The sequence below is a fragment of the Melozone crissalis genome, unplaced genomic scaffold (assembly GCF_028551555.1).
Source record: "Melozone crissalis strain CALT ecotype California unplaced genomic scaffold, PUWL_Pcris_2 ptg000042l_1, whole genome shotgun sequence".
In the NCBI taxonomy this organism is placed as follows: domain Eukaryota; kingdom Metazoa; phylum Chordata; class Aves; order Passeriformes; family Passerellidae; genus Melozone; species Melozone crissalis.
Window position 1 is genome coordinate 31534885 of NW_026535820.1, and position 25531 is coordinate 31560415.

The window sequence follows — 25531 nt, forward strand, 5'->3', positions numbered from 1 at the left end:
ATTCAGAAATGTGGCATTGACCTGAATTCAGTCATAAATCATCAGAATTAGGTAAAATGGATTAGGACTTCAGTTGCTTTTCTTTTCAAGGATGGATTTCTGGTTGGTAGGACTTAAATGAACAACTGTAACACATCATGCCATTAACATTTGTAAAATTAGCTTCTGGCTCAACCTGTGTGAGTTGCAAACCTGGCTGTGCTGGGTGAGTGTGTGTATGCATACACCTGTGTACAAATCAGCTCTACATTATGTTTTATTCTTAACATCCACCTCTCTGCAAGTTTTCTGCTTCCACATGTTTGTCATTATTGCTGCATAAGGAGTTCATTCTGTAATAGCATTTCTTCCAGTCCTTCAAAATGCCAACAGTCAGATCCAGTGTTAAAAATGCAGATTGTTATTTGTTGTTAGTACAGAGTTCTTCTGAAATTATAGGTAAAGATTTTGGCACTATCCATATGGTCATATAAAACATTATCTGATGGATAGTTTAACAATAGTTCCTTAATCCTTTTTCTGTTCTCTAAGCCCTTCTGAAGTAGTTACTTTATTACTTGCAGTTGTGTAGTTGATCTCCTCCCAATATTGTGGTGCCCTCCAAGTGCCTTTGCTTTATTTCAGAAATGTCCTAGAAGACAGCTTTCAGAGCCATGGTTTGTTGAAATAGCTCTCTTTTGATTTGGGTGTCAATAAGCAGTACCAAAATTTTTGCACTTGCTATAAAAGCACTTCATAATCTCTAGCAAAACTATTTCTGATAGCATACCTAGGCAGACTGGCCAGTGCTTTTACATGTCCTTTCTGTTCCAAGGGTTTCAACACAGGTAGGAAGTGATCTGATGATTTTGGTACCTCTGTCTCGTGTTGTTTTAATAACCAGGCCATATTTACCAGTTAATGAGGAAACTCATGTCTCAGAACTCAGAGCTGCTGTGTCATCCTGGTCTTGCCATGCTTCATTCAAATGGTTTTTGTCACTGGACCGTGTCTACAAAGCAATAGTTTGGTGAAAAGCTGTCAGGTTCTCATCTCAACATCTGTTCTCATCTCAACAAAAGATTCTTATAATCTCTGTGTCTCAGATTTCACTAGTGATGTTCTGGACTATTTGCAAGAAGTAAGGCTTTGGATATCCACTTTCTACCCTTGTCACCTTTCTAAGACTAAGCATTCTCACACCTTTCTTTGCAAAAAGTTCCTGAAATTAATAAGGCATGGTCAGAAATTTTGGCTGTTCTATTAGAAATACTAATGATTTTTGAAAAACACCTGTGGTTATATATTGAAATTATTACCTTCGATGAGTGGGTGCTTCATGCTAATAAATATGTTCTTAATGGTTAGTCCTCTGTTTAGTGATGGGCATCCTTTGTATTACAGCTTTTAAGTTTTATACATCTTTTTTCTGGTCTGAAAAAGATTTTTAGCTTGAATAAAGAGATAGTTTAACTTTCTGTGTGCTTAAATGTAACAAGTATATCTTCTTTCAAGTGAAAATAATATAGTACAATGCAGTGTGAGATGATGGGCTGCGAATAATATCACGAAACTAAAAATTTATATTGCAGACATCTACATATGAGCTAGTCATGTAGATAACTTAAAAGTATTGCACTTGAGGGTGCAGTCACTCACCCTAAAGTGAGATGAGTACTCTAGGGCACACTGACTAGCTGATTCTTTCTTTTAGGCATCTGTCTGATGTAGGTTTTTGTATTGTCAATATTGTAATTGTGACGAATTAATCTCACCTAAGGCATACATTTTTTTCCAATTGTCCTTGATGTGATCTTTCATAGGATCTGTCTTTCTTTTATCAGCCTTATGATGGAGGGGATTCAGTCTTTGTAGGTAGAAGGCCATGTAAATTAAGTTGTTTGGTGTTTTTCCTTTTGGATTTTTTTCTGTTCCACTCCTTTGGTCTCTCTTTTCGAATGGACAGATCTCACAAGCAATTTTGAAAGGGTGCACACCTCTTAAAAAATAAGAAAAAGGGGCAGGTCAAGTCATTAACTTAATAAAATTTAAATTAAAAGCAGTCAAATATAAAAACCCTTAAAAATACAAACTCACCAGAAAATGATACAAATTATTGCAGGAGTGCACCTGCAAAGATTGCCATGGGAGTTTCAGAGGGTGGTTGTAACTTCCTGAACACGGATGTAATTTACTGGGAACTGAAACTGAGACTGATTGCAACAGAAGTAGAATCATTAGCATAATTTGTCAGTGATTTTGCACTGAGGAATTGTAGTACTATATGGGTACAGATTATTTAAGCTTGTAGAATTTAGATTATTGTGAAATAAACATGCTGTGGGGATTTGAGTAGTGGGATTACAGTTTAACAACAGGCATTCTTTTCCAGTTGCAGGCATTTTGCATTTGTAGCAATTTGCTTCTAGTGTTAAATTGCAACTTTTTGAAACACCCACATGTGGTACTTATGAATGGAAATGTTTCTGCATACCCAAAATACTTGTATATGTTTTGTCATTTATCTTTCATTAAGTAATTCCAGTTTAATTTGAGGTGTGTGGGGGAAAGCAGGCCTGCCTCTTTCAAAATTTCTCACAGGGGATCCTCACTTGTTAGCAATCTGCTTCTTTTGGGGAGTAATCTACCTGAATCTTTCTGAATACTTCAGGCACAGCCTTTTGTGTTCATAGAGATAGAAGAAAAAATGCAATTTTTTTTGTTGGTTTCTAATAATATGCACTTCAAATAATCTATCAGGATGCTTAAATGTCAGGAGGATATTAATTTTGGCTTCAGGAAGATTAATACAACCCCAGAGGGAAAATGTGACTTCAGTAGTGTTAAATATTGTGTAGCTTATAATATTTATTTGGTAACATGGTGGTTGATAAATAACAGTACATCCAGGATGCAGTTAGGAATTCTGTGTAAAGTAGGAGGATATATTTTAATGGTCTTTGATTTTTTTTTTAAACTAGAAAAAATGTACTGCTGAGTGTACATTGTTCCTGTGTACTCAGCAGTAACAGTAAAAGTAAAGTAAAAGCAGCCTGTGGCAAGCATTAGACATGGTAGAAAATTGGAAACACAAGGTAGTCTTTAGTTCACTTATTATATGAAAGTTTATTCTCAAGTCTTATCTAATGAGTACAGTCAGGTTAGTCCAAGAGCTGCAAAAAGAGAATTTTTTTTTCCTTTTCTTGAGCAGTGTTTGTATTAAAAACTCTTGAATTAACTTGCCTGGGAGCCAGTTTATACATTTTTCTCTCATTACCTTTTCCAAGATGTGTTTCCTGGAGCTGTGGTCTCTCAGATCTTTCATAAGGCTTTATTTGATCTGCATAAAAGACCACATGTGCTTCTAACTTTCTTTCCCAATCTATGTAATGAAAATAAATGATCATGTCAGAGACAATGGTGGCCAGTTCATGTTCTTGTTTTCCTCAGGCCAATAACCTTTTATGATGGTTCCCCCTTAACTGAGAGCTCATTAATGAGTAATATTAATTCTATGCATGTAGGTTCCTGAAATGTAAATAAGCTTTACATTAATTCTGTGGTATTTTCATGTGAACATACAATTTGATTAAATGTGAGAAATCTGAACACACCAGAGTGTGAAACAGGACTGTTTGCCTACCTGCCAGGAGAGGTGATTTTTTTAGCATGTGGGACTGTAGTTTCCTTTGTGATTAATTAAGCCACAGCCATGATACAAATGTTTTCTTTAGTTTCCTGAACAATGAGTTCTCTCTAGGGAATGTGGCCTGAAGTTGCTCAAGGGTGGAAGGCAGAGTAGTTCCTTGTGTGTGTTAGACTATAGATAAGCTGTCCTAGCTACCAAGGGGTTGGTACCATCCACAGCCTTCCCCTGAGCCCTTTTCACAGCTGTAGAACTGCTCACTGGCCACAGAAAATGAACTCTACAAAAGAACAATTAATTTCCTGCCTATTTAACACAAGGCCCCATGTCCCCAAATTATTTTTGCTATTGGTTGATACTACCATTGATCTGTGCTGCAAGCCCTATTGAAATGGTTAAAAATAGCTACAGGAAAAATTTAAGAAGAGAAAATTCGCATTGTTGCAGAGATCTGATTCCCAGTACATTCTCCTAGAAAGTTGTGCTGTCACTGCTGAGAATGAACAAAAGAACAGAGACTTTGCAAGGCTGGAATTTCTTAAATGAACAGTGACATAATGAAAAATATTCTCAAAACCATAGGTAAGAATTTTAGCATCCTATTTAAGTTCAGGAAGGATGGGAGCCCTTTTGCAATTGATGCTTTTCTGTGTGTGATAAATTGCTGCTGTGACTCTTTCAGGATCTTGTATGTATTTCCTAATTCTCCTTTTGAGTGTTCTTTAGATTTCATTAATACTTCCAATTGCCTCTGCTGTGTCTTGATTCAGAGTGAAATTTGGGCAGTACTTTGCAAGACTGATATGCTATTCTCATATATTCAAGCAGTACATTTTCAGCTTGCACACTTTGTCATGTCTTGTAACAAGGCAAAAACATGCACATTTATTGTTTCCTCATTAAGTGTTAAGCTGCTATAATCATATGGTACCCAACAATTTTCTGTCTCTACTGTCAAAATGTGGGTTAGAATCCAGCCAATTCTTTTCTCTGCAGAAGATAGAACTGTGGAAATACTGTTCTACATGTTAGGTTTCAGTTGCACAGCAGATACTAAGACATCTGAATCTGATTTCTCACTGGTTTTATGTTAGCATGAAACCATATTTTAAGACAAGGTTATGCAAAATGTTCACGTGCCAAAGTATTCTTTTGACTTGAAGTTCGAGATCAGAATTTCAGACTAACTGTAAGATCAAACTTGGTTTCTATACAAATTTCATTGATAAATATGGCATGAATGTCTAGAGTCAATGGCACTTGTAGAGTTGATTTTTAAATTATTTTAGTAGCAGTTGGTTACTAAGCTAACTTACTCTGGTAAAACATGTTTGAAAGTATTGCTGGCAATTTGTGGCTACCTCCTTGACTATAGCTGCTTTCCAGCAGATATTTTACCCATCAAAGGAGTTATTGCATGGCTAACCAGAAAACATAGCGTCTGTTAATGTTTGTGTTTAGGATTGGCTGGTAAAAGAAAACAAATAAAGCTGTCTGAGATGCTAAAATGAATTATTCTCTAAATATGACAGATTTGCTCTATAGCCTGCTGTAGACAGAATGGCTCTATCTACTTCCAGTTGGAATAGCAAAATGGTATTTTCCCTCATTTAGAGTAGTAGAAGTAAAAGCTGAAGGAGGATGGAGGATGTTTAAGGAGAGGGTTTGCAATAGGAGCATGTGTGGAGTATTTACCCCAATAGTCTACCCAGTAGTAGAGTATATTTGCATGGAAAGGGATGGACTGAGTGTGATGTGTTCCCTCTGACATGCATTTGAAATGTTGGTCTCCAGTTGCCTGGGACAGTTGTTGACTGGCAGCCATCATTGTGCTATCCAGTTTTTATTTTTGTAGTATCCAAGGATTTTATTTTAATTGTGCGGTTGTAAACACAGAAGAAAGAATAAATGCATCTTAGATTTTTGGGAAGATATGTGGATTAGTACTTGCTTTGTGTAAGGGATGTTCAGTATGATTCTCAAGGAGGCACGTCTGGAACACAGCTTGAAAAATACAATGGTGTACCATTTCTGATTTTGTCTTGTAATAGTGGAAAAGATTCTCACTTATCAAGAATTGTGATCATAAACCAAGTATAAATAAGGCTTGCAGTAGAAAAGTCCCAAGTGATAACAGGTACACAGCTCACTGGGCTAGTAAGTCTAAATTTCTTTTTTCTTTCGACTTCTTGCAGACAGACAGGAATACAGAAGATTGTTATTCCCCATTTCTTACTGTTTGAATCTGGAGAATAGTGTTGAGAATATCCTTCTGTAGTTTTATACAGGATATGTGTCAATGTTCATTAGTTCATTAGTGTAAATGTCTTAAAGACACTTACAGATTTTGCTAAGATTAGGTGTTAAGAACAGTAATTTTTCTTCACTATATGGCACCACCTAGTCCTCTAGCACAACATTGTTGTGTTTTGTTTGTTTTTTTTTTTTTTTTTTTTTAAATAAAGCAAATTGGGAGAATGATATGTGTTCCATTTCTCTTTAATCAAGGTATGTGTTAAGAAGAATGAGAGTCTGCTAAATAAGAACAAACCATAGCAGTGACTATAACCTGGGATAACTAGGAGGTTTGTAACATAAACAATAAAGGAGTTTTTGATCCTGGAAAACCTGAGCAGCTTCTGAGAATACTGTGTGCTCACTGTCACCAGCATAGGCATAAGTGCCTGTAAATGAGTGACAGCTTGGGAAGAGTTTGCTCCATCTTCCCTGGGGTGAGGGTTGGGTCAGGCCAGTTGCACCTCTGTAGGTCTCCTTTTCACAGGGGCTTCTGTGGGGCTCAGCATTAGGAATTGTGAACTGGTCTCCTGTTGGAAAGGACAAACGACTATTTGAAATGTGTAAAATGTAAATAAAACTGTATCTATTAAATATTCCTCTATGGAATTTGAAAATGACAATATTTGTCTCCTCTTTGCAGTGATTTATTATGTTTGGAGTACGTTTTAGAGTGGAATAGTAATAATTAATATTTATTCATAGAAATGTTGTATACTGTTTCAAATTTTATTTGTAGGTTTGCTTGAGTTTTGTGAGAGCCAACTTATCCAAATGTCCTGAAGTTCAAGTTTTCTTCAGGCTATAGTCATAAAGGATCTGTTTGCCAAACTACTTACTTAAATATCTATATTTTGTGCTGTATTGCCCATAAGTAAAGTGTTAAATCATCTATGTCTGGTTGAAACTATCAATAAATACGTATTCACCCCCAGAAATATTTTGTAAGCCTAAAAAGTTAAAACAATAAAATACTACTTTTTTTTACTGAATAGATCTTTTCATGGTGTTTATATTTCTTAAATTAATATTGTATTGCACTTGCATAGTAATTTCCTTTATCTTTGCAACCTGTATTTTGAGCAAGACTGTATTCCTCATTTAAAATAGAATAGCAGATATTCATGTTTCATGTCTTTAACTAAAACTTTAAGTTTTCATGTAATTTGATTTAATAATATTTTTCTGTTATTACTTTCAGAAGCATAGGAATCCTTTGCTGAAAAACACACTCCTTTTAGCATAGTTGAAGAACCAGTTAATTAATTTTGGCAGGGCAGTATCAATTGCTTTTTTACTGTTTAAGTAATTTGCATATTTTTATCCACATTATTTGTTTGGTTGCCTGATTTTAACGATATTCCTGTGGTTGTGGTGTTTTATTTTGGGGTTTTTTAATGTTCTCTTCTATCGTTTGCTGTAGCAAACAGCCTCAGTTTAGGGACTTTGCCTCCAATCTCACTGGTTTTGGATAGTACCACCCTGAGAATAATAAATGGTTTCAATTTGCCTCAGAGTGATGTGACTTGTGAGGTCCTGTGTCACTAGATACTGCATATTGTCCTAGAGAAAACAATTGAAGCAAATTTATAATGATAAATTCAAATTATTTAGTCCTGGTTTCTATCACTCTGCTGCAAAGAAAAAAAAAAGTGTAGATATTAAATGGAATAACGACTGTAACATCTCTCTGCCATCTAGCACAGTATTGGGATTCCTTTTTCCTTGCCTCAGTGTTTCCCAGCTCAAGCTTGGTTTGCTGGGGTTAATTTTCCCGGAGTGTGTGCCTGGGTTTTCGCGGAGCCCTGTACAAAGGGAGTCAGTACAGCCTAGTGGAGAGCAGAGTCATGAGCATTTGCATCTCTGGAATGTTTTTATTGACAAACGGTAGTCTGCTATTGACATTCGTGTCCCTTGATGATACTTCTATCCTAGCTTATCTTTGCTGGTCAAATGCCTTAATTGTTCTGGCCTTTAATTCAGTCAAAGTTGGTGCAGGAGTGGAAGAGAAAAGAGAAGGAGCAGGTCTAACAGAGCATCAAGCTTGAGCTGTGAAGCTGCTGGCAACGATCAACCTGTCATAATGTTATGATTTGTTCATTTTTATACCATTTATTAGCCTTTACTTGTTGTGCCATTTGGCCTCCAGGGCAGATAAAGTGCTGTCTAATTTGGTAGGTTTGCTTCTGTCAGAGTGGCCTCGACAGAGAAGGTGTTAGCTGTAGTGACAAATAATCAATAGCTGTCGTTGTCATGAGGAACGTGAGTAGTTGGGCCTTTCATCTGGAGGATTAGAGGTCTAATTGGATTGAGAATAGGGAGGGTGAGCTGTTGGGTAACCCTGTCAGCTATGTTAAGCTGTCAAATGTCAGCTTGCCTGAAAGGAAGAAGGAATGGTTAGCTTTCAGAAACAAGGAAGAAGACATATGAAAGCTTTTTAAAAAGTAACAGATAGAAAAGTAGAATAGGCTAATTTAGGCTTTAACCCTTTCTTGTTTAATTACATATCTTGCCAGTTAATGAGGATGCGTGGTGTGCGCTCTCTCGCTCTCTCTGAGACAGGCAGAATTTGTGTGAAACAGATTTGGCAGTGTTATACCAGATCAGACTGGTTTTATGTCTTGAGAAAAAGCCAGTTAACTACTCAGATAGGGAATATAAATGCAAAAGATTATGACGTGGGGGAAGAAAATATCCATTAATGGAAGGAATCACTTAATAGAAGCTGTAAGGAAATCAAATACTTTATTTTAATATTTTGTTGTAAAGATATGTTGATGCCAGTATATTTTTTGAGATATAAGCAGTTGTTTCAAAGTAAGTGGAGTAATTATTACAATCCATTCCTGCACTGGACTTCAAAATCATCAGTTGAATTTTGTCTGCATTTTCTTATTGTTGTTTTTGATCTTTGCTTTCTGTCTGTTTCTTGGAGAAAGATTTCTGTTGTTCTAAATATGATAAATTCAATGAAAGACCCATTATACATGTAGAACATGTAATTTTATGTCACAGATGTGCTAATATTTACCTTCCCAGAATAAATAATAGGACTACATTTTAATGAAGGATTTGCTTATAAAATTACTGAAATAGTGGTTTCTTTACTTGTAATCTTATTCTGCCACTTTCTTGTAAGCAAGTCTTAACTGTAACCATGCCAGTATTCCCTTTCTCTAAGTAACACATTTGCCTTGAGATCTGCAGTACTTGGCCATGGTTATCTGTATAACAGATCTGGGAATAGCAAGGTTTTTAGACAGTGGAATAAAGCTCTTTATTTTGCATCAGCTAATTTAACAAAAGACAATTGTATATTTTTCTTCTTCTTTTTTTTTTTAATGGACTTCTAGGTATTTCAAAACTCACAGATTTTTTTCTTATGTGTTTGGTCATTTATTCTGAAGTAGTGGTTTTACTATTGGTGTTTCAATTTGGATTGATTCCCCTGCTGCTCCCCTCTCTCCCCTGCAGCACTTATTGATGGTCATCTGGACTTGCAACATGGTTTTTACTGGTGGTCTGCTGTAAATACTTGCAAACCCATCTTTCATCTCAAGTTTATCTTCATAGATTAGTACAATAGTGTAAGCATTCCAGAGGCAGAAATCTTGAACAGATTGTCTGTTATCACATTTCAGTGGCGTTGTGTGTCAGGAATCATAGGGGTTTTATCCCTTTGAGATTAACTACCATGCTCTCAAACACCTATCTTTGTCTGAGAGCCTGAATTCATGTGTATTGAATAATTTTTGGGTTTGCAATTGCTTATCTAACATGTACTGTACCTCTGTCATTTATTTTCTGATAATCCAGTTCTCATGACTTATCTTTATCTGCTTTGTTTCATTGCTTCCCCAACTTGGACTTTATGATCTTGATATTTATTTTTGAGTCTGACTAACCTGATTTAAGCACATTTAACCTTCTGGTGTGAGCTACTGAATGGACAGATGAAGAAGTGACCTCATAGCCTACTCTCACAGCTTGAAGTGTGCTGAAGGTTGCTGAGCTACAGAAGTATTGTGCTACTGTGGCCTGGTTGGCTTCAGTATCCATAATATCCATGAAGCTGACCCAGCATTTCTGCACTGTGTGGTTGTCTGCAGTGTAGACACACTGTGGAAAAATGAGCAAGCCCAGGCCTATTTATTTATTTATTTTTTAAGTTATATATTTACCTTATTGAAAATCTGTCCTTTTCCCTGATTTTTTTTTGAAAGTTCCATCTTTTGTTTTATCCATTGTGATAAAAAGAGAGTCATAATTTGGTATCTTAATTTCTAGAGTTTTACCAAACACTTGGTGTGAAAATCCTTATCCAGTATTTTTTCCCAGACAACTTCCTTGCCATGACAGTGATCTGTGGTTTCCCCAATCTTTCCCATTTTTTTCTCTGGCTCAAATATCGTTATTGGTGATGTTTTCTTTCTCTCTTGCTCCAGCAATATCACAGCTGTTTTCATTAAAAAAACTGATTTATTTTCACTGTACAAACCACTCTCTCCCATTTTCAAACTTGATGTAATTTTACTTCTTTGCATCTCTATTTCACTTCTTGCTCTGGTAACTCCTCCTTTCCTCCACTTGGCTTTATGTATTTTGCTACCATGCCTTCTGTGCTTGAAATAATCCAAGGAGGATATTATCAGGCCCAGAATATATATTGTGTTATCATCCTTGTGCCTCTGTTGAGCAGTCTTGCTCTTGAGCACTTGAAATTTGAATATGAAATTTCATTAAAATAATAAGAAAATGAATGCCTCCAACTGCATTGATTTTCTAAAAGATTTTGCAAATATGGTTTAAGTGCAAACCATGGTGGCAGAACATTGAAGAGCTCTGCTTGTGTTGTGTTTCCCAGTGAAAAGGAACTAATTCTGCATAGCATATGGAATGATATCTTAAATATCTGTGCAGCCAGCTGGTAGAATTACTTTATTTTCATCTATTGAGTTCAGTGCATACTTTCGTAAGTAAAATTTGGAAAGGCTTCTGGACTCACCTATTGTTAGTTTTTCTGATCTTTGCTAAGGCCTCTTCCATAACAATAATTTTCCACGTTACTGTCAACAAATAAAATAATTTGTATTAATTTTTGAAGATTCTCAGTTAGCAAGAGTGAGTAGATAAAGCGATCCTGTTTTAAAAAAACACCTTAAATGAGTACTTAAGTCTGAAAAAGTATTGGTGCATAACTTCAACTCAGAGATTTTATTTCAAAGACCAACTAGAACTGAACATGATATAAATATGCCCAACAAAGACAAGTAATTTGTTCAGGCATGAGCAGTGCTTTTTCTGTAAGAGCATTGTTCCATATTGCTTGATATTTGGCTGTTTTAAGTTGACTTAATCATCCTGGTTTCAACTGCTGATTGTCTCCTACATACTGTTGTCAAACAGCTGCCTCCTCTCTCTCATTTTGCTTTGTTCAAAGGACAGGTGAAAATTTCTATCATTTGATCTTGAAGATAATGGTTCCATCTTAAAAATGGTATTTTCTTTTTAAACATGGTGCTTGCAGTAGTGGGAGAGTTACACTTGAGACCTGAATAGGATTCTTTTTGTTTCACTTATTGTTGTTTCTTGAGCATGTTTAGCATTGTGGCATCCCTCAGTGCACTAGGGACTTGTCCAGCTCTTCTCCCAGGACATTGATGTCTGCTGCCAAGTCTGTACCTTTAAAAGTACCTTTGCAGACAAAGACATTTCCCTGTCTGAGTGTCCTTTATAAAACATCATTCTTGCATTAATTGCCCCTCTGCAGCTGACCCCATGAGTGATCTTTAATGGTTATGAGAAGAAATATTGTTGTTGGGACTGAGAAACCACTTACTTGTTTGTGTCCAGATTTGGCACTGACAAATTAAAACAGAACTTCCACTATTATTAGCTCATCAGTTTGGTTTAGTCCCATTTTGTGGACTGTAGGGTGATTTCTGTTGGAATAAGGTGTCTTTTCCCAGCTATTCTGCAGTAAAAAGGGAAGATATTTGTTTTCACTGATTAGAAATGTTATTCTAACTTCAGGCAAATTTTTTTTGTGTTAAATGTACCCACATATGCTTCAATAAATGAAGTACCAGCAATAGATCATTTTGAAACAGGGCACCTTTCTGCTGAAATCTCCAGGAATCTTCTATCAGGTGTCTGACACATCCTTAATCTGATGCTCAGGCTTGTCATTTGAATCAATAGGATACCAGATAGGATGTCTTCAGCATGCAAGCCTACTGCTATAGGAGGTATTTGAAAAATAAATTCAGGTCTTATGGCCAGCCACAAACTCCAGGAGCACTAATCTTTCATTTGTCTCTCTCTTTGTCTGTAAACAGTTGGTTAAATTGTTGATTAAAGAGAATTAAGTGAATCACACTTAAGTCAAAATTGATATGTATGAACTGCATAAGCAAATTCTGTTGCTGCCTGAAAAGCAACAGCTAATGTCAGCATTTCATAAAATACAAAATTAATTCAACTAGTCTGTTAATATTCTAAATTTTCTTGTTTCTTTGTGGAGCGGTGTGGAGCTGTCTTTTGGTACACTTTTTTTTTTATTAATGAAGGATTAAGGAAGTATGCTACCAGTTTTTATTAATGAGGAATAATTTTATCTGAAATATTAACTGATTTATGTAATTAATATAATCTCTGTGTGTTCAGCCTTATGATGGGAACATTTAAACATAGAGTTATACACAAAGGATGTGTTTTTCAACATGGTCATATGGTGTGGATTTGGGAAGGCTTTGCAACACCAACCTTGAGCTGTTATTTTATCTGCCTCTAGTCCAAACAAAGAGAAATAAATCTAGTACTTTTGTTACTGCTAGGATGCAGTTTGAGTAGATTATGAAGGCTTTGATTTATCTACCAGTATTTAAATAGATTATGGCTTCATTTTGAATATCAAACATCACTGCAGTATCTATAGAAACTATTACATTTTGCCATATGTAAAAGTAGCCTGAAGTGTCTGAATAATTATTTAAATTAAGAGTAAACCTACCTTTATTGCTGGTTGTTTTCAATATGGATTGTCTGTCTACTTCTGTAACAGTTCTGGAGATTTCACTGTGGCTGGAGACCTTTTCTCGTCCAATAGAAATTGATAGGTAGATTTGCAATTATTTCACACAGCGGTTTGTTATAGGACTTAATATATTTGAAATATATTTAAATCACATAAAAGGCATGCTTTTATTTGCAGATAAAACAGCATAAATAATAACAAAAAATTCTGTGAAGCTGTGCTCAAAATTGAGCATATATGCAACGTTTTCACTTTGCAAGCATTGTTGCTTCCAGCAGTCTGTAAGGACATGACATGCACACAGAAGGGTGCAATTAAGAAGTACAAGGCAGTGGTGACACAGTACTAGTCAGAGTGATGCTTAGTAGTAATGGCAATTAGTTTGCTTCCAGAATGAAATAGCACTGCACAAAGGTAGGATAAAAAGACTTGGACTGGACTAATGGCTGTTATTTAGACTTGTTTTCAGGTAGAGTTCTGGGATGGATTATACTGTGATCTGTAACATTTTTATTAGATTTTTTAAAAGGCATACATCTGTTTCAGGGATATATTTTCTTTGTTTTCTTACAGTGCTCTTACTTCAAGCCATTAAGATTAAGAAAATGAATGTAGTAACTTATTTTCTAGTACTTTTATTTTTGGGGAGGAGGGAATCAGTACTTTCTGACAAATCTTTCAAATCACTATTTTTTGAAATAAAGTAATTTTTGAAAGCTTAGTGTTTGATTCTTTATGCAGAGGTGGGCAGTGATCCTGTAAATATGGATGATGCATCTCCGGCTTTGTTGTAAATCCCCAGAGATTGTGTGTTGTGGGTACTTCTGCCTGAGTGACTTCAAAAGAACACTACAGGAAAACAAGTTCAGAAACAGTGGAAGAGATCAACTGGAAATGAGAATGCTAATTGCATTTTCATCCTTGAAGTGTTTTTTTACATGAAAGCCACTAATTTCAATAGGTTGACCATAACATTTATTGCTGAGGAGCTGAGAACACTACAAAGGAGCAACATGTACACAGGCCATGGATAAACGAGGTCAAAGGCTGGAAGATACAAACACCTATTTTCTTTCAGCCTATGCTGGGAAACAGTTTTACCTTGGCTTTTACAGCACTGGTCCATTGTCTTCTCTCTTGTGTTCTTTAACTGTGTGCCAGTTGATAGTTCTATCTATTCCTATGGAAACCAAGAGAGTAAAGCCAATCTTGCAAGAGGCTTTAGGGAGAATTGCTTGTAGTTGAGACACTGCCTTGCTTTCAGTCAAAATGTCTGATAGTCAGAGCTGGCCTCAAGTCGTGCTGATGTTCTCTGCTGATGTATTGCCTAAGATGCTTTGCCAGACAGATGAGCATGTTCAGCTTGAAACTGGTAAATAAGGTTTCTGTTCAGCTGTCTGAGAGATTTTCTACAGTTGAGTGTTTTACTTTTGAGTCTAGAATGCTGCTAACAAAGTTGCTAAAAGGGTACTTCACGAGATTAAACCCAATGTCAAAAATCAGTGATGCTTTTGTCATGGTTGACTTGAAGGGCTTAGCAGAGCATTACATATTTAAATCCACCAGTGGTTTGTTAGATAGAAGGCATGGCATCATTCTTACCATCCAGAGGTAATAAAGAGTTTGCAGATCTTTTTTTTCAAAGCTATAGTCCAATGATGACTGCTAAGGGTTATGCCTAAAACAATAATCCTAAAGATTTTCTCTTACTTTAATTTTTCAGTTACTTTGTTAATCAAGGAGTTAACCTTTAGTTAGTGATAACCAGAGAGACAGCCTGATATTTTGATGGTAACTTTACTAGTTTTTACTAGAAACTGGGGTTCTAAGTAGGGGTTCTATGTTGACTTGGTTTTTTTTCAGGAACTGTTTAAAACAAATTTACTGATATTCAAGGAGTGTAAGAATGGTGCAGTCATATACAGTAAAGGGTAGCTTTTACAGGGCTTATAGCTGTTGTAACCAGGCAATATGAATTCAGTTTCAGTGTATTAGAAAACAAGAAGCTCTAGTATTTCATGCATAGGTAGGATTTCAAAACAAAAGTGCTAATTTATAAATCCAAATAATTCTTATTTGCAATTAAATTCATCAATCTACTTGCTAGCCTCTCTTAGTAGTTTTTCTTCTGAAGAATTCTTGTGAGATTTCTGGCAAGTAGTTAATAATATAAGTATATCAAAATACTCCTTTTGATGTATGGATTTCAGTTACTTTTGGAACAGATATCAAATTAGAAGTATGATGGAACAGATTCTGTTTTTCTAAGTGCTTAGTTTGTTTCCTGAAAAGCTACTGAAACTAGTAGGTGTTGGTGACAGAAGTCCATATCATTCCAAGTGGTTTCTGACATTCTTAGAATGTGCCTCTTCTCAAAGAGATGCTAGAAGATGAAACAACCTCTAAAGAAACCATGCGCACAGCGCCTTTCCTTTCCAAGGTCATTAAAATATTTGGGGTTTGAAAATTTGTTTATTTTGTGCAAAGTTTATTTGTAAGGTAAAGCATCTTCTCTTCAGCACCTCCTCACTGGAGAGAGAGTCAGCATGTTTGTGTATACAGTAGGATTATCTTCTGTAAGGTGGAGTAGATCAAAGAGCAGTTTCTACTCGGTGAAGGTAAGCAAGTTAAATTCAGTTGCCATTTTTGTTTTAAAGAGAAACCTCATGGATGTATTTGTCTTTCAGAGGCTTAGCTAGCAATTAAGGAGTTCACGTTTTTTGACTTCCACTGCTTCTTGAAAGCATCTGACAGCAAAGAACTGTTCTCAACTTTGGCTTTAGCATCTGTGCTAATCTGTTGGTGAAGCATGTTAATGCAGTGCCAAGTGGCTGATCTGTTCTGCCTGGGCTTTTAAGGCAAAATCTGAAATACTTTCACACTGTGCATGTTTTACCTCCATGAGTGTCTATGTTACAATATGATTTAGGATTTGTCAAGGTATAGATTTCTACTGGCTTTAGAAACTGATGGGCCACTATTAGAAAAGTACAGACGTTTTTGTATTTTAGGCGCAAGCAACGGTTAAGTCTTGACTCCAGCTTCTAAGGAGTGCTGGGTTTAAAAGGCTTAACTAACCTAATCTGACTATTAAAAGATCACAGCAATCTGTTTTGGGTTTTTTACATTTATTTACTTTGGACAGAATGTGCTTCTCTGGAAAAGGAGATCAGTGACCTGGTGTGCTAAATTTCAGTGTACATTAGCAGTTCTTAATCTTGGTCTAAAGCAAATGAAAAGTGTGCATGAGTGAATATGTATGCTATAGCTCTACTTTCTTAAATACTGTTTGAGAGTTTAAAAGAAAAATTAAAGAATTATTAATATTTAAGTACAATAATAATCTAATAGTTGTATAATCACTGCCTGTGTTATGATTGGTGTAGTATTAGAACAGGAGATGTTTTATCTTTGCAATTAATTTAACTGTAATAATTTTGTGCTGTTCTGTTTGTGAAAGAGTAAAAATAACAGAATTATATATTACATTCCTCTGAAGAGGATTTATTGATTGTTAAATAGTCTGTCTTTTCACAAAAGATTGCTAAGAAAATTTTGCTAAAATGTCTTACATAAGTGCTGCTTAATTAATAATGAATATATTTCAGCAATCAAAATTTAATAAGATAATAAATTATTAACCTATGGCAGAGATTGTGTAATTATCAGATCTCTGAAATCCTTTCTGCCATGGTTGGTGGACTTGCTGCGCTGCAGTCTTCAAACACACCCCTTTCAATAGGCTGACCTTTGTGCTCCTCATTTTGTGGAGCCTCTGTTGTACCACTTCCCTGCACACTTGCTGACCAGGCTTAGTTACTGCAGGGGCTGTGGTCAGGGGTTAATGCCTGATTTTTGGTAAATTTCATCTCATGAGTACAGAAACAGCAAGGAATAAGGTGCAAATGAATTTTAATCAATGAATAATTCTTTAGGAATTGAGACATTACAGAATTTATGGCATTCAATAACACTTTAAAATAGTGGTAAGTAATGTTTTAAGAAGGAAGTAGCTGAGAGAGGCAGCCTATTTGACCTCAGAAGCATATAAGAATTTGAAATTATATGGGGATAAATATGTATGCAGAAATAGAAAACTGGGTAAAATGAACACCTTCTGTCAACAGTAGGGTCTTTAAGAGTAACTGGATATTTAGTTAGCTCATTTCATAGATATAAATTCAATAAGTTGCCTTTTTAGGCCTGTACAAAAATATTAACTGTGATGCTAGATGGAAAATTGCAAGCTTAATTAGAAATTAGGACACAAAATGTAAGAGAATGGTGAATTATTATTTGATAATGAACTGAAAACAGATAGACCTGAAATATGAGCTATAAGATCAGAAGGCATGTGTTGGAATTCCTTGGTGGCTGCACTTGAATCTGATATTATTATTTTTCATGAGCAAACTTATAACCATGAGTAGTATTTTTTTGAAGGATACTAAAGAATGGCACAGTGTTAGGCATGCTTGTCAGTCAAAGAGAGGACAGCAGTGGCTAGGATATCAGAAGAAGAGGAATACTGAAGGTAATTGAAATTATTAGAAACATTATAGTTCAAAATGCAAGTCCCAGGGGGGGTGGGTAGAGGGGGGACAACAGACAACATACCTAATTATTTATTCTATGGATTATAAATTTATTATTTGAAACATGACTGAGAAGGATGTAATGTGCTAACTGTTTGGAGAACGTACTTAATTTAGGGGAGAAGTGCAGTTTTAGGTACATCTGACAAGATATATACACTATCAGTAGGCAAGTGTCATTGGGATTCAGTAGGGTACTTGCTTACTTGTGTTCAAAATAGAAGAGTTCCAACTAGAATAAGTGCAGAGAGCTGATGATTTTTTGAGGGCAGTGTAGGGTTTATCCTTTGTTACGGAGATAAAAATCCCAATGCTTGTTTAGATTTTAAAAGCCACACTGTATTTGCATGGGTAGAAGAATGAAATGCGTCCTTGTGTGTGTGTTGGCTTAAAAAAAACAGAAAATCCAAACAAGAAACAAAACCTGAAAGCCTGAGTCTGAAACAGAGAACTGGGAGGAGAAAATCCTGAACACTGTAATTCCACTTAAAAGAAATCACTGGGAATTTTTGAAAAGGATTAGATGTTCTTGCTCCCTATGGTGCTAGAGGATGGATTTACTAATCCAGAGGGTCAATTTCAACCTTCAGTTCTAATTTGTGGTTTATCTGTAAATATTTCTAAGGCTTTCTGTTCTGCTGCAAGTGTATGCCCTGACTGCATCTTCAGTGCTTATGACTGCCAGCAGTGAAAAGCCCTTGAAAACCACCTCCTTTGTAAGGGTTTGTGCTCTTTTGGTCTGTCTGTTCCCAGTGCTGGGAAAGCAGGTATGTCATTTTGGAGCAGAGCCAAAGTAGCATCTTCACGGTTTAACAGCTTGGCATTCTTTTTTATGACCCCTGCTGTTTTTACCAGGAGGTTGTACAGAGATGCTGGGCTGCTTTTTCCCCAGTTCCTCTAGCAACCCTTACAGTGTCCTAAATCTTCACAGGCCCATTGTAGGTATTCCAAAATTCAAGCCTAGTTGTACTGTAACCATTGTCAGCTCATGTGCTCTACATTGTAAATCATTACAGATCAGTCTTTCAAGTAATGTTAAGTACTTCGTGTGGATTAGAATTGTTACAGTTTTTGAAAATGTGGGCTCAGCAATTAATAGGGAAATAATCAATTTTTCTGTGTGCATTGTCCCCTTTTATCCCACTGATGATGAGGGGATGGCAGCCTAATTGTGGGTGTGCTTTTGATGTGCTTGTAGAGGTGCAAGATCCTCTGACTCTTAGCCTTATGTTGTACAGCTCAGTTTCTCCCCTTGTAAAAGATGTTGTGCTTGTTTATGTTGTGCTGTATTTATCTATGCAGTGTGTTTTTAAAACCTGAATATGAAAAGTTTTGTTTCAGAGATGTACCCACACTACAGGGTAGGAAAACTGGTTAGTCAGTGTAGAAGCACACAGCTTAATATAATGACCAAGTTAACTCACCAAGAAATAGTGGGATGAGAATGGAAATAAATTTTCATAGACCTCTGTTGCACATCAGCAGAACGTTTCTAGCTAGAACCCAGGTGTACTCTTCAAAGCAAGTTTGTATGCTTGTGAAACACTTAAAATTTGCTGTGAAAAGTACTTAACTTCTGAGGAAGTGTTTGAAATGGGCATGTGGCACTGGGTGACTCAGAGCAGGACTCTGTGGGCTGTACAGAGTGGAAAGATGTGAAATGTGAGGTGATGTTTTTTGTGCAGTGACAATACAACCAGTAGTTTCAGCATCAACCTGTGATTAGAATTAAAGCACCACTGAGCAGAGCTCATTTTTTCTTCAGCCTTTCACTTAGGTGACCATATGGGACAGCCTGACTCTGGCTGTTTGACAGATGCCCACCCAGCTGCTCTCTCACTACACTTCCTCAGCAAGCCAGGGAGAGGAAATAGGTTGAAAAAGCTGCTTTAGATTAATAAAGAAATAAGCACATTTTCTTCTAGATCCAGAAAACTAGGTAGAAAAATTTACCAGTGATTTTCCACTGAAACCTTTCCCTAGCAGCAGAATCATACTGAATATACTAGACAGCTTTTTTTTAATGACCCAACTTGCAATTTTGGGGATAATTTTTTCGAATTTAGAGATAATCTAAATTCTAGCAAACTCATTGGATCTGACTGAAATACTTCTTCCATAACTCTCTTCTCCATTAAAATGTTCAGAAAGTTTTTCTGACTGCTTAGCTTGGAGTCTAGAACTTTCTTTGAAGTTATTACTTGATAACAGAGCCATGGTTGCTTAATGAGCTGTCTCCCAAAAAATGTGTTCTACTAGTATCTGTTGCTGAATTTTTGAAATAGGAGAAGTATTTCTTCTGATTATGTTGAAGTCAGCTGTTCTCTGAAACTCTGGTAGTTTGCAGAGTCAAGTATTTTGATTTTCAAAAAATTTTAACAGAATCTAAAGGAATATTAAGAATTAGCATTGGAATGGTAAATTTTGGCTGCTAGGAACCAAGTTTTCTGTACAAGTATTTAATCCTGTTTGCTCATGATGTTTTCTGCTTATAGTAGAATAAATTTTGAGTCACTATCAATGGTAAGAGACCATGGACTGACTCAGAGAGCTTCATGCTGCCCAGCAATGTTTAGGCCAGTCAAGTGCATTATTTATGAGTAAAAACCTAGCCAGCTTAAAGACTTCTTATACACAAAAACTTTATAAAAAAGGAGGAATTGGCTTTTCACATTAAGCATTCCCTCCCTCCACCTAATAAGACCTAAACTACATCTGCCTTCAAGGCATGTTGATACATTCCATACTTATAAACTTAAGCAGCAATCAATTGAAGGTGGGAAATTTTTCCATTGTCATTAAAAAGTACAATATTGTTTTCTAACAAGTGAAAGGAAGACAGTAAAATTCATGGTATTACTAAAGAAAAGAACAGTAGTCAGAAGCAAAAGCACGAATAAGATAATTCAAATAAGTAATGTAAGTACAGGTGTTTTCTGTGGTAATCACTTGGAAGAAACAGAATCTTTTGTGTTTCAGAATGAAGGGATTTATTACAAATTCATTTGCTAAGGAGAGGGATTTTTTGGCTAAGCATGTAAGAGAATAATGTAGTAGTAACTGATGGAAAAATGTGTAATAGCAAATATAAAATACAGTATAGGGAGAGAAATTCTAATAATAAAAGGGCATATTTCCTTAGTTTTATGCATTATTTTAACTTTCAGTCTTCTTTACAGTGGAATTCATTCAAAAAGCAGAATGTACTTATAAATCTTCCAATAAGTACCCATCAACAAGACAAAAACAATTTTTTTTCTCTCATGGGTATGCATGCACTGTGTGCAGGAAATATTGAAAACTACAAATGTATTATCCTCTGTGACAGAGAAAAGCAGCTATATTTCTTCCAAGACTAATATTCTCTTAAGTTATTTAATATTTTTCTCCTCCCATTTAATTGCCAACCACATCATGATACAGTGAGACTTTTTTGCTAGTTTTAATTTTTCTTTTTAAATGAGTTTTCTAAATTTTTCCTCATATTTGCCTGTTCAGTGTAATGGTAAGAATGAGGAGTATTCTCATCCCTTGCTCCACCCCAAATTTATCATGAATTAATTCTGAGTGTGTTCTCTGTGGTTTAGGAGCTCTGCAGACATGACGCTGTTCTGCCCCTGTACTTCAGAGTATGCTTGTTATGTGTCTGTGTACTACAGGGACAAAATCCTGAGGTTGTGCTTTCCCTGACACCCAGCAGAAGAAAGAGGTGTATTTGGTCACTTCTCACTGGGAATGCTGTAGTAGCCATGCTGTCTCTGGCAAGAGAAGTTTGCATGTTCAGGCAGGTCTGTGGTAGGTTCTGTGGCAGTCTTTTCTTGTAAGCTGTCACTGATGAGCAAGGACTAGTAACAGTAAAAGGTAGAAGCAGGATGAAGTAATTTTGTCTGAGCTCATTTATGATTTGCTTTCCTTGATTTGTATTTTAAAATAAAATAGTGTAGCAGGAAAAAAAGTCGCATTCATTTATTTTGGCCGCACCTGGTGAAATCCATTCTGCATCTGTAAAGCTCAAGTCTTCCATTGCTATTAGACAGAAACAGAACAGTAATTTTTGTAAAGTATGCCCTTCCAGTGTTTATGGCTGCTTTGAAGAATGAAATCTGTATATTTTTTATGCCCTGGCACTGGGTACTGTGGAGGCCTCTGGAATCCTTTGGCCTGTCTCCATCCTACCATTCTGCTGACAAAAACACTTTGCAATTCCGAGCCTTATGAGATACCAAAGTGCCCCCGTTCATTAGCACTGCTTGCCCTTGTCTACTTGGTTGCTTTTTTTCATTGTTTTTCCAAAGACAGCCTAAGGGAACTAAGCTAACATGCAGAATTTGTAAAAGAATTGTAGCAGACTGAAGTATGTTAATTTGCATGTAGTTTCATAAGCAGAAGAATCCAAAGACATGACTTCTATTGATTTTTGTGTCACCTTTCCTGTGTACATTGTCTGATAAAGCTTCATCAAATGCTCCAGCTTTTCCCTGAGTGGGGGAGAATTCGTAGAATTTATCTTCTCTTTTGAGCTTTCTGTTTTCATTATAGTTACAGTTAATGATCTATATGGGAAATTGGCAAAAACTAGTATCTTGGGGAAAAATTGGAAGACAGTGAGCAAAATTAAGAGACAACACACTCCTTTCACTTTAGGAAAGGTTAAAAGTTATGAAAAGAGCTGAGGTGTTTAAATCATGATGACTGAAGACAGGTGCAGATGTTTTGCTTTAATGAGTTATTGCTCCAGTTGCTGGTCCTCGATTGCAACTTGACTGCTGAAGGTGATTTGATAAACCCATGGACTTCAGGAAGTGGAAGCATGAGAATGTTGTATGTAGCATCTCTCCTAGATGGAAAATAACTTTCAAGCAAGTCAAGGCTGCCTGTACTACTAAATCAGTACAGCTTCTTCATGATTGCATGTTCATGTCTTTAATTTTTCACTGGCTTCTTCAGTGATTTGAGAAATAAAACCAGATTGGGTTTTTTGGGATCCACCCTCATTTATTATATGATTCAATTTATATGAAAGAAGCATTCATCTGTTATTTCTTTTGAAGACATAGTGAAAACCTTGTGAAAGTCCTAGTGTGAAGTATTTTCAATGTGTTGTAAAGCTAGGTGTCCTATCCATTTATTGTATATACTATAGACCAAAACTCATGCAGTTCTCAATTTAAAAATGTAAGAAACAATCACTTCTGCATATATTTGCTGTGTATTCAGATAAGTAGATTTTATCTTTCTGAATCATTCCCGGTTATTTTTCTTACTTTCATTTTGAAAATTATGTTCTTTCTTTATGTTTAGTTTTATTCCTCATCTGATAACTGTTTACCTTGCTGAAACCAGCAGGTAATGATCTTATTTCGGTTTTTACATGATTTTTACTGAGGCTAAACAGTTAAGAAAATTATAATATTACAGAATTTTTCGTATTAATGAACCCTGTCTTATTCTGCTAATGGAATATAAATATCTAAAACCAAGTAGCATGAGAGACCTAAAAATGAAGAGTTCATGTTAACAAAAAAAATTTTCATTAGATGTTTTCAAAGCATATCTATATCTATATCTATGCATCATAATTTGCTTTGATAAACTGACATTAATTTCTGATATTTTTCTTTACCCAGGGAAATTACCGCTTCATGAAACTTTTGCTGGCTCGTAGAGGGAACTGGATGCAGAAGGACTTAGAGGATATGACACCATTGCATTTAACTACACGTCACAAAAGTCCAAAATGTTTAGCTTTGTTGTTAAAACATATGGCACCTGGAGAAGTGGATACCCAGGACAGAAACAAGGTAAAAGTACTGCTTATTGCAAGATAGCTGCTTATTTTAAGATTTGTAGCAACTTTAGGAATTGGTTTTACATCAAGCAGTTGCGTGCAAAAAATTATTTTTCATAAACTTTTTCTAGGTCTTCAAAGTAGAAATATTAATGTTTTCCTGATGTTAATGATGTCAAAGCTCTTTGCACTGGCTCTGCTGACCTTCTTCTTGAGAGTAGTTACAACAATAGAAGATTCAAAAACCATCCAAGTCTTTCTATAACATTGTGATTCTTGTTGGAGTCTGATAGCATGTGCTTATGTTGCTTTTCTGCCTTTGAAAAACCTCACACTTAGAATCTTGTAATGATAAGAGTCACTAGAAAACTGCCTATAATTACAGCAGTCATTCTGGAGGAGTCATGCTGACTTCATGACCATGCTAATTAATTAACAAAGGTATGCATAGACCAGCCAAAACCATTTAGCAACTTTGCCTGTTCAGCAGATTTCCGAGCCAGTATTTAAAGCATTGCCAGATTCCCCACAAAACATGGAGCACTTTTCTCCTGGTTCATGTCATGAGTAGTCGCAGTAGCAAAAATGGAATTCAGATTGGTGAAAGATGATCTCAGGCACAGAGTCCGACCTGTTGGGCATGTTGGGCACGTGGCTTTTTCAGTTTCCTTGCTGCAACTGTGCACATCAAAATTGTCAAATATAATTCCTGAACATGAGGGAGAACAAGTGTCCTTTACGTCTGTTTCCATGTCAGTAACTGACTGAAACTGGTTGTAGATGAGAGAAGTCAGTGAACCAAGGCTACCAAGGCTTTCTGGTATCCAAACCTTTCTGCTTGCATTGCAACTGTCACTTTCCAGGAATACTGGTCAGCTCCATTTAATAAATAACACTCATTAATTTAGTGCACATTTTTCCTGGTACAAGACTGGTGGCGCTTTGTGGAGCCCTTCTTCAGTGAGTGACAAGCAGAAAAAAAGGCTGTGCTATCTTATTGTTACCATGGTATTAAGCTAACAGCTGGCAGCAACAAACACAACAGGCTCCTTTTTGCCTTCTTCCTTCACAGAAAGTTAAGGATATGATGGTGAACTTACAAATTCCATGTCACTGCTTCAGGATGCTAATGCAGGGTATTGTACTTCAATACACAAATGTCCTGTAGGAGTTATTTCTCTGTTTCTAATCAAAGTGCCAGGTAATGTTTGGTAGGGGTGATGGGGTAAGAGAGGTGGGAAAAAAATTCATTCTTTATCTTATAACTGTGTTACTTGGCAGTTGGGAGAGGTGTGTCTGGTAAATGAAATACTTGTTAATATGCCAATGTTTTGCTGGTTAAGAAACCCCCACACACTGGTTTGCTTATGTAGTTAGGAACGTTGATAAGGACTGTGAAAAAGCTGTTGGCAGTCAGAAATTGGCAGTAGGAGCATGGATTGCCTTTTGAAGTTTTATTGGACTGCCATTGGGCATTAGATTCACTAATATTCAACCTCAGAATTCTGAGTTATCCCAGACAATAAAGTCAAAACCTTAGTTCAAGATGGATCTGAGTCCAGTGTCAGCGTACGGTGTCACCTTCCCCTAGTGGAGAGTAGTCTGCATCAATTTGTGTCATCCCAACAGAGTTTGAAATTTAAGAGGGACCACACTAATCACTGCATTTGTTCTATAGTGCAGCTCTGGGGCTGAGGCCTGGTTCAGGTCATCATTCTAGCTTGGATGTCATTGCTTAATACCAAGCACAGATATTTTCTCTGGGTGTGAACTGCTGCACCAAATAGCCATCAGGGCAGTGCTAAGTGGCATGCAGATTTTTCTCTTGCCATAGTCCAACAAATCTTCATAAAAAGCAGTCTCCTACCAGAGAGACTTATGTTCCAAGCATACGGGCTTCTCAGTTTGGATCCCATGTAAGGTGGTGCAGCTTAGACTTGACTCAGACCTCAGTAGGTGTGTGATGATCTGCCCTTACTGAAGTAAATGGGCCTTTATTCGGCTTTGTTTAAAGCCTATTTTCATAGGTTTTTCAGTTGTCAGCTACGCCAGGTACATTTTTGTCGGTTTTTTGTCAGTCCTCTTTCTTGAAGTGTAACAAATGCTTGTTTATTTGCCTGTTGTTTAAGGCTAGTTTTAGCCAACTTTAATTTTCATGTTTCAACAATTCTTCAACGTGTTGAAAAAGCTTG

General features: G+C 36.3%; 1 protein-coding gene across 1 annotated transcript in view; it reads left to right on the forward strand.

Moving 5' to 3' along the window:
* INVS (inversin) overlaps positions 1-25531 on the forward strand; it is an 82829-nt gene that overhangs the window by 12783 nt on the left and 44515 nt on the right. Inside the window, exon 4 of the mRNA XM_054284895.1 lies at positions 23179-23352. Within this exon, the coding sequence (XP_054140870.1) occupies positions 23179-23352 (174 nt within the window). The remainder of the gene's footprint in view (positions 1-23178; positions 23353-25531) is intronic.